Genomic DNA, 14,975 nt, shown 5'->3' on the forward strand with positions numbered 1-14,975 from the left:
TCATTTAACTTCTAATATTTGAAACTGCCAGCTATAAACCTAATTGAACATGTTCATGATATTTTTGATAATATGTTTGCCATCTGAAATGTACATATATGCAAAAGTAGTCTTGTAGAGATCTTATTTATTACATATTGTCCTAAGGATTTAAGATGATACAAAACCACTATATATATATATGTGTGTGTGTGTGTGTCTATATATATATATATATATATATATATATATATTCATATAGTCCATTCCAGTAGTCAGAGCATTACTGGCAATACATAATGCCACATTGCATTAACAGAAATCACACTATGAAATATTAAATACTGATTAACTGATTGCATGTCTTCTGAATTACTAATATAGGAAAGATCAGTCAGATTTACCCTATTCTGATATACAAATCTGTTTGGATAGCATATATATTCACTTCTCTGGCATGCTTCTAAATCTTAAGTCAGATAAGAATTATGATCAATTTCCTCCCCTTCAAGTGTCATTTCAGAGAACACACAGAAGGCACTGCACACAAGAGCACTCATCACTGCAAAACTTTCACCTACTGTGATCTCTTTTAAAGTGCTGTGTTGTAACCTTCTGAGCTTGCTCCTGGAGGCTTCTTTTCGTTTGCCTGCTTGCTTGGGTCATACTCTGGCACCTGAAAGCCCCAAGGACCTCCAGACTGACTTTCACTACTACTGCTACTCATACTTGATTCTGACTCCTCCTCACTTTCCACACCTCCTTCCACTGAAGCTGATTCTGCACTGCCCTCCTCAGTGATGTCTTGAGATTCGAGGTCCGTGGGCTCTTCCACAGGGGCCAGCTCACTTTCCTGTTCTGCTGGGCGTTCCTCCTCTTCTTCCACGTTCCGTTCTTCTGGCTCTTCAGGTAGCTCCTCTTTTCTATCTTTGATTTTCTGGACCTCTTCAGCAATGGGCCTTCTTCTTGCAAGAAAAATGTTCTTCCTTGCCTTTTCTCCTTCTGACTCCGTGGATTCTTCTGATTCAGGGGTAGAACTTTCTTCCTCCTCAGAGGGTGTCTCTGATTCAGACTCTTCTGTCGTCTCAGACTCACTGAACTCGGATTCCTCTTCACTGTATTCAGTATAGTCACTTGAGGATTCCTCCTCTGACTCTACCGTGCTTTCTGTAGCTTCCTCTTGGTCCAGTGTTAGTTTCAAATAATCTTTATCTTCTGCCTCAAGGCGTCTCTGCCACTCTTCATCTTCAAGGTCAATGACGCCTCTTCTATCAGCTAGTCCTCTAACTTTCTTAAAAATCATGGGGAATATCCTGGCACTCTTCCACGTCGTATATGTTGGCTCAGCTGCTGGTGGCTTTTCAATAGTGACAACTACTTCTTCCTCCTCACTAGGCTCTCTAATTTCAACTTTTGGTTTTTTAACTTTCTTTGCCTTTTCCTGAAAATCACGAAAATGCAATTGAAGTGTCAGCTGGGGAATGGTTATTATGTGACCATGTCTCACACAAGTTAAGCAAGAGTGAATCTGCAGGCTGACAGCTTCATGCAAGTTATAAAACTGGTTTCATAGAACAATCACACAATTCCCTACTGTTTATCCCCACTGCATATAGGCAGAAGGTGTTCAAGGAAATGTAAATTATTTTATTTTAGCTTTTACCTTATAATACCAAAATTTAATGCTTTCTCATTTTTTCTTACTCAAAATTTATTTTGCACCTTAGATCAAAGGAGAAAGAAAATTAATCATTACCTCTTCCCTCTCCCATCCCTAGACTTTGATTAATAGTTTTATGTATTTGCTTTAACAAAATTTTAAGCAATCAGGAAATTATGATAGCTTATCTGAATAGCTAATGTAAAATCTGACTATTTGTAAAATTTTGAACAGGGTAAAAGTACAGTGACATTAAAACTTTTTTCTTTAAAATTTTTGGATAAGTATTCCAAATAAATATTTCAGGCAAAGTATAAGAATTGATATAGATGAATTAAATGATGTAATTCCATTAAGAATACTGGTGGTTTTATTTTTCTCTTAATTAAAAGATTGATATTGTACTTTCTTGAGTTTTAGGTTTGCTAGACAATGTGGGAGCATTTTGTTTTGCAAAATACTTTTTAACATATTTGATTATAATATCTTTATGGAATAACATTTAGGATTTTATAAAATATAAATTTTATTGTGGCTTTATTCCAAGTGTTTAATGTTTTATAGAAATAAATAAACTTATAAAAAATTTCTTTCTGTAGACAAGGCAATGGAATGGTTAGCGTTATTAAATTGTTCTATGGAAATCAACTACTAAGTGAATAGGATTTCTGAAATTTTGAAATGTTTTGTAGCCTGCTATTCAAATAGGGCTAAAAAATATTATTCTTGAAATATTAATATTCCATTAAAAAATTACAGTAATTACCTCTTCTTCCTCATATTCCTCCTCAGCTTCGCCAACCACCTCACCATATTCCTCTTGTCCAGTTGGTAACAAACGACGGCGACTTCCATATTGAGGCATTTCATACCTGTAACAGAAACTTACAACTTTAAGCAGTTTTTCATTTGATCTGTATAACCATGACTGATCTCTGTTTTCTTCTTTTTCTTCATCATTCAATCAACAGATATTTATACAGCACCTGTTGGGCTCCTTGTAAACTAGTTACAAAATCATAGAGAAAGAACTACAACCTGATGACCAATGACTTTTGCCATAATGGTACCCTGGAATAACAAGAAAAAGAGTTATTTCAGATTTAAGTTTTAGGAGAGACTAAAGAGAAAGGAATATTTTTCCTTAACTGAAGAATTTAGGGCACCAAATTGGTTCTTTCTGAAAGTATGATAGCTTATTCAAAACATAAATTCTCTAAGTTTATAGTAAAAATCTGCTTCAAATGTGATCTGTAATGGTCTTTATTTTCCTCTACTGTATGTTTAGAAAGCAGTTAACTTATGTGTGTAGAACTGACTTTCGAAATGCTTATTACCGGATTCTAAAGTATGTTTTCTTCGTTTCTCTTGGGCAAATCTTGAGGCTGATTGGTTAGATAAAATATTAAATATCTCATATGAAAGAAATGGTGAATTCAGGAATTGAGCAAATATGTTTGACTTCTATTTCTCATTTAAATAATTTGAATAATTTTATTGCATTTTTCAAGTTGTAGCCAATATCAATATAAACATCAAAACAGAATTCAATATAGAAACATGGTTAAACTTGATTGAAGCTAAAACTAGATACATAACTCATTTTCAAAAATGAAACTGATGAAATGACACTCATAAAAATGCTAGTAATAATAATCATTTAATAACACCTTATTCATAAAAATATTAAGATACTGGATAAAAAATCTGAAGATGTACCCATGCTCATAACTGTAATAATCTTGTCCATATTCCTGGCCAGGATCAATTCCAGACTCCATGGATAACTCCTATTATTCAAAAAGAGAAATCGCATTTGAAAATAAATTCTTATCACATTTCAGCTCAATGTCAGATTTCCAGACCTAGTATTCGATGACTCAAAACACTGCTGTCAAAATAACTTTAATTAAAAATGTTAGACATATTCAAATATATATATATATATATATATATATATATATATATTTGGCTGTAACTCTTACACAAAATTAAGTTATGCTATTAGAACTGAGGAGGGGGAAAGTAAATTTTGTCTAATGGTAAACCTGTTAAAGATAACAGATAAGCATACCATTTGTTCTTAGATAATTTTTAAAACTATCAATAGACAGTTAATATTTCAATCTAGTTAACACATTACTAATAGACTTTAGCCTTGAAGAAAATTATAACATTATCTTCAGCACTGTTTCATCATCCTGATAACAATTTTCTAGTATCTAGAGCTCTCCCATTCACCAAATGCTATTCTTATGAAAGAATCTGAAAATCATTTATACATTAATAAAAAATGTGCTAATATGCGATATAGCCCAAGGATATTTACATTTTAAAACATACTGCTAATTCTGAATTTAATTTTTTTTAAAGAAATTTGTCAGACAATAGGCCCTTTCAAGGTTTCCAGTTCTAAATTCCAGACAATATTGATTTTTGTCACTCTACACTTATGGAAAGATATTTTTCCTGAGACATACATATAGAACTAGCTTTAAATAACTATTAAATTCAATTTCACTGTATTTTCCTCTTTAACTCCATTTTAACGTTTAAATAAATTGAACTGCCAAGGTTTAACCAAATTAATTTGCAATGAAGTAAGAAAAGGGAAGAAGGAAAACGTATAGGTATACATAGGAAAACCAGTGGATGCTTATTTCTAAGATCATCTACTATTCATAAGAACTAATTTTGTTGATCCAGGTATAGTATTAGTTAGGAAAAAAAGTCCTCTGTGGACACTAATATATCATTTAAAAAGTGTGGAAATTCACAGCCTGCATGATGGAAATGTACAATAGACTTCACTTGTGCTTTGTTTGGCAAATATCATTTTAAAAAAGTGATTAGTTGCCCAAATGCTCATCAGAAAATGCTATTAAAGATCTGAGTTTTGATTTCTCTCAAAAAATAAAAAGATGGCAACACTGGGCTCGTATTTTTACACGTCATGAATTTAGTTGGTGGTACTACTCCTTAAAGCAATCATGTTTTCTCCTGGTTACTGCTGTATTCTCCACCAGACTATTTTACATCTACACCCCCAGTCACAATAGGATGCCCCATCTGCTCTTTTTTATTTTTACATTGAATAAACTCTGTTCATTTACATCACTTCCCTAGATTTTTATAAGTTTGCAATTACTCTACTAAATATACTCTCTGATGCATTTGCGGTTACAAATACTTTGTGAATTAACTGCAAAGGAATCCAGTTTTGATGTTAAAAAGGATTCAGTTTACCCACAAGATTAACTAAAAGTAATATATAGATAGATAGATAGATAGATAGATAGATCAGCAATACCATCTTGCATCAAGGACATGGAGCTCTCATATACTTCTGGAGGGATTATAAATTAGCAAAACCATTTGGGAAATGTTTGGGAATAATACCAAAGTCAAATATATGCATCTCTTTTCACAGAAATTCAATTTAGTTCAGTCTACGTGCCCAACATATATATGTAAAATTGTTCACCAAAATGCATCATTTGTAACAGCCCAAAACTGGAACTGATGCAAAAGTCCATGAGATAAGCACACTACTACATCACATAGCAGAGATGAATCTCCCCAACAGAATGATGAGCAAAGGAAGTCAGGTACAAAATGAAACATGATTCTATATTATTCTATTTATATAAACTTCAAAAACAGACAAACCAATCTGGGTGTTAGAAGCCAGGTAAAAAGTTTTCAATTGGCAGTAATCCCACTTCGGAAAAACCTCATTGGCTACAATATTGCTACTACTGAGCAATAAATGGCTATATTTAGAAGGAACTCATGCCATTTGTGACGACAACATGAAATGAACCTTGAGGGCATTATGCTAAGTGAGACAAGCCAGACACAGATACAAATACTGTATGGTATTACTTATATGTGGAATCTGAAAATAAAAAACCAAATTAAAAGCCAAACTCATAGAAACAGAGTAGAAAAGTGGTTGCTGAGTAAATAGGGAGAGGTTAGTGAAAGTGTCCAAATTTTCAGCTATAAGATGAACAAGGTCTGAGCGTCTAATATAAAACATGGTGACTACAGTTGGTAACACTGTACTGTATGACTGAAATTTGCTAAAAGGATACAACTTAAATATTCTCACCAAAAAAATAATTTAAAAAAAGATAAATATGTGAGGAAGGATGCGTTAGTCTTTTCACAGTGTATACATATGTCAAATCACCACAATGGACACTTGAATTATCTTACAATTTAATTTGTCACTTATACGTTGATAAAGCTGAAATTAAATATACGTATTAAATATTTATCTTGGGAAAAAAGCTAGGTGAGTGGTTAGGGAAAGGAGAAATAATATCTGAGTGTTAACATGGAGGGGCTACCGGAGAGCTAGTAGGGCATGAGCATGCTGTAAAAATTCATTTTGCTGCACTATATGATTTTATGTCTGCAGTTTTATTTCCAATAAAAATGTTTATTATAGGAAAAGTTTTATTGTAGGAAGCCAATTCAGACCAATAAGAAATTGGGACAAAGTTAAAGTCTAAGTTTGACTTATTCAAATTTTAAAAATACACGTTTTTAAAACGTGTATTTAAAAAATACAAATTTAAAAAATTTAAAAAATACACGTTTCATATTGGTAGGCTTAGTCTTCTGAGGCATCCAAAACCCAACGTAATTATACTGGTTTAAATGAAGCAAATAGGTCTCAGAAGTAATATTTAACTACTTGACCAATGTATGTTTTATCTAATACATAGGGAGACTGAGCAAAGACTGCCAAGTGATTTTGAAGTTGAAACCTAAAAGTCCATGAATGGAAGAATGTATAAAGAAAATGTGGTACATAATGGAGTATTATTCAGCCTTCAAAAGAAAAAAAAGAAGGAACTCTTGCCATATGCTACCACATGGATGAAACTTGAGAACACTGTGCTAAGTGAAATAAGCCAGTCACAGAAGGGCAAATGCTGCATGACTTCACTTACATATGGTATCTAAAATAGTCAATCTCAGAGAAGCAGAAAGTAAAATGATGGTTGCCAGGTGATGGCGAGAGGGGGAAATGTGGAGTTGCTATGTAACAGGTCTAAAGTTTGAATTAAGCAAGATGAAAATGTTTAGAGATTGCTGTGCAGCATTCTGCTTATAGCTAACAATACTGTATTGTGAACTTAAAAATCTAAGAAAGATCTCAAGTTATGTGTTCTTACAACAATTAAAAAAAACAAAGGTTTTGAAGTTGAATTCTAATAACTTTTAGCAATAATGAAAAATATTTATGGAAACATAATGCGACTGAGTGGATTTCAGATTTTAAAAGAATCAATTTACAGACACGTACTTTTTCTTTTTCTCTGAACAGTAAATGAAACTTAGCTCTTGCTAGCTACAATATATATCTGGCATCAAATGACTTTAAAAAATACAATAGAAGGATAGAGCACCTGGGAAAGAGCCCAGAAAACTCAATCATAGATTTAATCTGTCACTCTGTATTCTGTAGGGAGAGACAGGAGCTGGTAGAAGGGAATACTCTGAAGGGTTGGTCTTGGATACTTATACCACCCAGAAAAAAAGAAAATGGAGGAAGGACTTGGTGACCATTAAGCTCCTTAAGTCAGCCCTAAAAAAGAGTGTAATATTAGCCTTTTTTGCTGTTCCACACAGTCCCTGTTGCCATCCACTTAGGTAAATCCTAGAGTTTAGAAAATCATGCTAAGTGGCTTACTAAAAGGTGCTTTTATGGGCAGATCAAATGCTTAATGTTATTTTAAAAATTCATTTTTGCTGACTGCACACACATAGAATTAACCTAGTTTCTTACTGATCAAAGTATAAAAATTTATACTGATGCAAACAAAACAAGAAAAATAACTACCATTTACTGAATTTCTTCCCACTATGTTCCAGTTGCTGAGCTAGGAGCTTATATATGAAATATTACTGCCAACATTCTATAAAAGATGAAATTGATGCTTAGGAGGATACATAGCTTGACTAAGGCCTTGCATCAGGTAACTGGCATTTGGATTTTAACTCTGAGTTATCAGATTCAACAGTTTATGGAGAAGTCTCCATGGAAATTTTTGATAAAATGTATAAAAGTTGAATATTCCTGTCACTCAACCTCCCGATGATTTGGGGGAGTAAATTCTAACCACAAAATGCCTGTCTTTAGCAAAGTTAAGATTCTGTTGTTGAGAAATAGGAATAAAGGAATAATTTTTTAAGTGGAGCTTAGAAAATACTAAATTTTCCAAAGTAAGGAGATATTTAAAATTAACTTTAATATATATGTTTTTTATTTAGGAAGTATATATGAATAATAAATAAATAAAAATCATATGCATTTATTATATAACTCCAAATATCTTTTTTTCTTCTTTCAGAAGAAAATGTCATAAGCATCTTAAAATAGACATGTGCCCAAAGGCAGTATTTTGAATCACATTTCAATGATCAAAGTCTGTTTATCACAACCCAATTTCTACCTTTGTTATTTTAGCACAGATGTCAGCGTTCTTTCTTCAGACTTTGCCTAACCTAAGTCTGATCTCAAGAACAGTTCTGATGAATCTAGATTCACTCAGATAACTGACAGATCAGGTTCATGACTCGCTTCATTTAATGCTTGCTTGTTTTTAATAGGAACAAAGGTCTTATTTATCTAATTCCCAGAGAGTGAAGCTAAAAATTTGGAATTTCAGTCACCAGAAAACAGCAGAGAGGTGATTTGCTTGCTTATTTATTTGCTTATTTGTTTTAATTTAAAACCACCTCCTCTCTTCCTTGTAAAATTATGCCATACTGGCAGCCACCCACTCTGCCCACATGTTAGATGGACCTCAGAGTCACATAAAGTATTGTCAAGACTCAGTGAAGGTTGAAAAGAAAAAGAAAATTGATACCTCTGGTTTAAGGAGAGAAGGCCTCAGCAGTTGTTGTTGCTGCCAAAGGAAAGTAAAATAGAAAAAGGTTTAGAAAATAATTCAGGTGGAAAAAGTAGATTATCATTGAAAAGAAAGAAAATAAGGCCACAGCTTAAAACTGGTTACCTTGGGATATGATTTATTATTCATGTGATAGCTACTAACAGCATTAAATAATATTTTGACTATTAATGTTAGAACATAATTAATTAATGTGCTTTAATTTCATCATTGTTTTAATTAACATCAAAGCTAATAATCTTAATAAATAAAAATCTATAAATAACTTTTTGGTTTAAGCTTCATAGTACAAAGAGTCATTTATGGTTCTGAAGCACTTTAAGTATCACACAATTCTTTTTAGCAAATTTAACCTTGTTTTAAATTGGCCCTCTTTTTTTCTCCCCGGTCATATTAGGTATAATCATATTATATATACATAATCAGGAAGAAGGGTAGGGCACACAAAATAATGATATGGTTGTAATATATTCATCATTATATTTAAGACATGCTCCCCATTTTTCTTTTTACCAAAATGTGGAATGCTTGAACTCAAGCATTAAGCACGTTTTCAGAAATTCTTTTGTGATTAAAGAAATTGTCCTTCCTCAGTTTTTGCAGAGATCATTTCCCACTGCCCCCCATTTCACCCATATTTTTCAAAAAACAGAGTCTCTATTGATCTGTTTCATGATAACTTATACTTTAACCAGATGAAAACAAGATACACAATTTAAATTTTGGCGTCTCAACTCTTGAGGGGAATAGTTATACAACATAAATCTTAAAGTAAGCATTGGGAAAGCGGACAGAGAAGTTCAGGGAGATAATCCTACCAATGAACCAACTGTTTGAAATGGCCAATAGAACAACTATTTGACTGAAGGGATAGATTTTCCATGATACAGATGTTAATGAGTTAGTGCAGTTAAGGTATTAACTTAAAGGGGTAGGAAGTTGAAGTTAGAGATATTCTGATTCAATCTGCTAGCTGTTATAATTATTCCTGAAAATCAGTTTTTCTTAAATGCATTCATTTTGATTTCCAAAAAACCTAGGACGTATGAATTCTAAACTGTTAGCCAATTAAGTCATATGCTTATTTCATTCTCTTAACTGAAGAGCTGTATGCCAAACCATACTAACTTCTCAGTGATTCATTGATAGCACCACTTACAGCATTATTCACCAAATACCATTGGCCAGAATGCCCAGTATCTTCTTTGTGGACTGAGAATCAAATTAACACAAAGAAAAGCCACAGCTTTCTAATAGTCTGACTTGTTTTTAACTCTTCAAAAGCTCAAGCTCAAACATGGTAGGAATGAGCCTTGGACTGATTAAAAAAAAAAAAGTATCTAAATTAGAAACAGTTTCTAGATTAGATTTATAGCCTTAGAAAAATAAATTTGGGGGAATGTCACAATATTGAGAGAGAATAATTCAGGAAAAAATAAATTTATCTTTGAAAAGGTTGGCAGTTGATCTTTATTCACCCATTGAATAATAGACTTAAAACCCCAAAACAAAGAAGCAACAGATATACAAGAAAATAAATAGCAAAGCATACTTATGTTTTGTTAAATGAAAATACCCTCATTTTGAAAGAATGTAAATCAGTCCTGCCTATAACATAAATATTGTCCTAATAAGCTTATAATGTAACATAACACCATAAAGCCCTTACCTCTGATGTATAACCTCTCCTGCAAGGCAGAAACGAAGAAATCAGTATTAAACATCTTGGATTTTCAGATTGAATAGAATTATAGATAAGGGTAACTTAAGAAAATCAGAGAAAAACTGAGAAGGCAAATTTTTCTAAAATGTTGTCTCAGTGAGAAATATATTTTGTGGCAGTATCAAGACAGGAGAATCAAGGTTTCATGCCTGCATTATTAAAAATAATTATCACACCAGATCCTCATTCCATATGAACACCAAACTATTCACAATCTATTTTATCTCAATGGTGTTTAATAACATACCTTGACATACTTTGACTCTGTTATGATCAGTTGTATTAAAAATATTCTACATCATGTCTGTCCTAAACAAGTCTTGATACATGTAAGATACTCATTTGGGGAAAAGATATGCTTCATACATGAAAAACATATTGGTACAGGACAAAAAAAAATATCTCCATGACTAGAACATATTCTTCCAAATGTTTGTAAGATTTTTTTGTCTGTGTCCATTTATTCTAAAAATAATAAATGCAAAATATTAACTGGCCTTTAAAGGTCAATTACATTATTAAACATGAAGTAAAAAAGTTTTTAGAGATATAATAGCCAAACATTCAATATTACCTAAAGATTTATAAAGTTAAATGGACAAGTAAGTGAAACAGTAGTTGACTGTACTTGAGAGGGAGAAAAGCATGGAATTTTTTTCAATGTTGAATGTCATTAATTATGAAGATTTTTCATTTATTATTCATTAAACACTTGACCTAAAGTATAAACCTGGTGCTGTTGACTATGCTATATGAAATTAATAAACAACTGCAATGAAGAGTTATTATGAAGACTTTCTAAAGTTCAGCAAAACAATCTGTAGAAAATTTATTTAAAATATTTCAAGGACTTTGAAAAATAAGTCTGCTTATTTGAATGCATCTTAAGTGCTTAAGGCATTGTTGATTGAAATGGCTGGAAATAATGGTAATATAATGCTTATACATATATATTGCTATCAGCAATTTATACAATAGTCCTCCCTTATCTGTGGTATCTCTATTTGCTACCTGCAGTCAACCATGGTCCAAAAACACTAAGTTGAAAGTTCTGGAAATAAAAAATTTGTAAGTTTTAAATTGCACTCCAATCTGAGTAGCATTACGAAACCTCACACCATCCTTCTCTGTCCCTCCCAGGATATGAGTAGGCCCTTTTTCCAGTATATCCATGCTGTATACACTACCCACCCATTAGTATAGGACAGAAAAGTGTATATAGGGTTTGGTACTATCCGAGGTTTCAGGCATCCACTGGGGGTGTTGCAGGGTGCTTATGTTATATGGTTCTGCCAATAGAGGAATGATAATCCTAAAGCATTTAGAAGTTTAGACATTTTCAGCTTTTACTCAATTTGTATCTTTTAGAGATATGTAGAGTTGAGAGCTCATACTTAGGTTTTAATAATGACTACTGAGTCACATATGTAATATAAAATATCCAATAAAACCTATATTTTATTTTCTAGGATATTTAACTTGCTTCTTTTCATTAGCAATATTTTCCATAATGTAGGAACTAAAATATCAATAGATGAACTATACTTTTTTGTTGAACTATACTTTTTGAAACTTTTTGTTGCTTTTTATTTGGTTATTTGTATTGTTTGTCTTAGCTCAAAGGCAAAAAGTAACTCAGAAAAGGTAAACAGCAGAATCAATATGTGTAGTTATCTGTCTGCTTTCAATTAACATGACTTCCTATTGATCCTTATAAAGCCATTCATATGATATTGATACGTCGTTATGTAGTTTATATCCAATGTGTAGTTTCCATTTTACATCATTTGTATGTATTACTGTTTACTTTTAACAATAAGGATAATGTATGGTAACCTGTTTATGTCTTTTAATAAGGTACCTAATAATTTCTTGTGCACTAATTGGATCATAATAAATGCAGAATGAAAAAAGGGCATTCTTTTCTTAGAGGTTGGTTGTCAGGTTATGGGGGCTTAGGAGCTGTGGAGAGAAATAATATTTTGGCTTGTATACTCAAAGGATATTTTTAGGTCTCATGTAGAAGATGTTCCAATTGACTTTTATGATGAAGGAAATCTCTAAATATAATGTGTCAGTAAAAGACTAGATTAAACATAAAACATGGCAATGGACGTTTCGTTTTAAAAGTGTAAGATGCAAGAGGGAGGGGGTATGGGAATATATGTATACGTGTAGTTGATTCACTTTGTTATAAAGCAGAAACTAACACACCATTGTAAAGCAATTATACTCCAATAAAGATATTTTTTAAAAAAAAGGAAAGAAAAGAGTTCCCAGTCAAAAAAAGATACTAATAAAATTTTTAAATTATAAAAATATTATAAAAAGGACAAAGTAACAATTTAATAAGGCTATACATACCTACATAAAATTGTTATTTGGATTTCTTATATTTCTTTGGTAATTAGAGATTTCATTATCAAAGAATTCTAAGGAATTATCAAGATATTTCTTTCACATTTCCAAGAGGTTGATACAAAATAGCATAAACACACACACACACACTTGCACATTAAACGCTTACACAGTTGTCAATAATACCTTTTCAGAGTCCGCCAAATAGCACAAGTTCTCATGCATATGACCAGCTGCCAACAAAAACTCCAACTGAAGTTTTTCAGTGAAAGAGAGAAAAAAATCATGTTCAAGAACCCCAGGAAAAAAAAATTACTCTTGATTTGGATGAAAAGAATCTGAAGTAGAGGAACTAATGAAAATAATTAACTTTACATTTTTTATTTGGTATTGTTAATTGGTGATGCCGAATCAAATTCTTGAAGAAATGTCACATAATATGAGTCAAACAAAACCAATGAAATGATGCATTCATTGTAGGGCTCTGAATCTATATTAATATACTTACAATGGCAATTATTAAGCAAGACTTTCCCTATATTTTAGAATTGTGTTTTTCTCTGTACAGACTTACATCTTCTAAAATATTAAAGCTGAAGAGTATAATAAACAATTACACTTGTATTCAAAGTGGGGATTTCCAGTAAGTAAAATTTATTCCATGTGTGAGATGGAAAAAACAAAGTAATTACTCGATGGTCCAGTGTAGCTTTCATTAGGGCAGAAAGATGGTACTTAGCTTAGCTGATGCCTTTAAGAATTTAACAAGTTTAGCTCTAAGATGTAAGAACAACTACAACTACTAAAATTTCTACCTAGAGTATAATTTTTTATTTTCTTTGCCTAAACCAAAGAGGAAAGACATATATAAAACTGGTGACAGTTCACCAGATATATTCCGCTTGATTTCTATTTGAAATTTTTATATTTCATTTACATGCTATAGGCTAAATTTGGATGATTTATCCATAGCAATTAAAAGTAACTAGGAATAAAACTGAGAATGCATTTTTCTAAATTTTAATAACATAATAAGCACATTTTATACTATTGATAAACTTAATGGAAATATAATTTTCAACAATGAAATAACTAAATTCACACTAGATAAAACTTTGTAGGCATTTACTTAACCTTTTGCTGAAACGGATGAGAATTTATTTATTAAACTGGAGATAACTATTATTTTTGAAGGAGAATCTTATGATAAAATTATAATTAAGGAGATGATATAATAATGTGAACAAGCAAAACTAAAGAGCACTTTAAACATTTGTGGGAACAATGAAATGTCTTACAGAAGTCAGCAACTCAAGATTTATTTCCATTATAAAGAAGGGAAGAGAAAGCACAATGAGAAATAAATAGAATAAAACAGCCATTGAAAAAAGTAAAAGATTTATCAAATGTATAAGCATACTAGGAAGATAAAAGCAAGCCAGAGTAAAGGGTGTTCTTATAAGAAAACAGATGCCTACATCTTATAGCACCTGAGATTTATTTTGGAATACCATAATGTCTGTCATCTCCTACATTTCTAGATACATAACATTTTACTTTGGTAGTATTTCTTCTTACCAAATACATAGGCTTCAAGGCAATAACAGAACATATGATATCATTTTTTAGCTTACTTGTAACAGTCTGCTGTTTTCCTGGAACACTCATATAAAACTATGATCAAAAAGCAAATGTAAAACTTAACATGATAAACAAGCAAGCCATTGATTTAAGTTGGATAGCTAACTTTCATGCCCATATATGCCCATTGAAAAATAGATTGAAATTACTTACTTTTTAAATAAATGTAGACAAATAATACTACTTCGTAGTTAAGAAAATTAAGGTACATCTATAATATGAGTTAGTAATGGTGAGATTAATAATCTTTTAAATTAAAAATGAGGAAAAAACAGCATTGCATTGAGTTTCAAGTAAAAGAATGGAATCTTCTTTAATGTTCAAATTTGCCTCCACTTGAAGCTTATGGTCAACAAAAGAGTTGTCCATTTAAAACCAGAAAAGCAACATTACAGTGAAGTAAACTGACTGTGAGTTTGTGTTTCAATTCCCTCAACAATATTGTGCAAATTCTCCTGGTTTTGTTCAGATGTCATTTCCATATTTGTTGTCTCTGAAAGGCAACTCATTTGAAGTTTTAAGAGGTGTGCTGGTGGATTATTGTTTTCTATTTGACTGTACATGTTAGCTACTGACTTTTCAAGTTCTGCTAAGTTTTTTATATGCTTGAGGATGCCTTTTGGTTCCCTTTGAGGATTTGCATTACACACTGTTGTTGATGTTGACAGCTGTATTGCAGTGGACT

At 31.9% G+C, this 14,975-nt stretch overlaps 1 protein-coding gene and 1 pseudogene across 1 annotated transcript in view; both read right to left on the minus strand.

The window, feature by feature from the left end:
- Positions 1–413: 413 nt before the first annotated feature.
- PCDH15 (protocadherin related 15) overlaps positions 414–14,975 on the minus strand; it is an 807,822-nt gene continuing 793,260 nt past the window's right edge. Inside the window, exons 33-34 of the mRNA XM_060286024.1 lie at positions 2,406–2,511; positions 414–1,420 (exon numbers count right to left, since the gene is read on the minus strand). Coding sequence (XP_060142007.1) covers positions 572–1,420; positions 2,406–2,511 — 955 coding nt within the window. The 3' untranslated portion in view covers positions 414–571. The remainder of the gene's footprint in view (positions 1,421–2,405; positions 2,512–14,975) is intronic.
- Positions 5,278–5,406, minus strand: LOC138842384 (U4 spliceosomal RNA; annotated as a pseudogene).

This window comes from Globicephala melas, chromosome 16 (genome assembly GCF_963455315.2).
Source record: "Globicephala melas chromosome 16, mGloMel1.2, whole genome shotgun sequence".
Taxonomy (NCBI): domain Eukaryota; kingdom Metazoa; phylum Chordata; class Mammalia; order Artiodactyla; family Delphinidae; genus Globicephala; species Globicephala melas.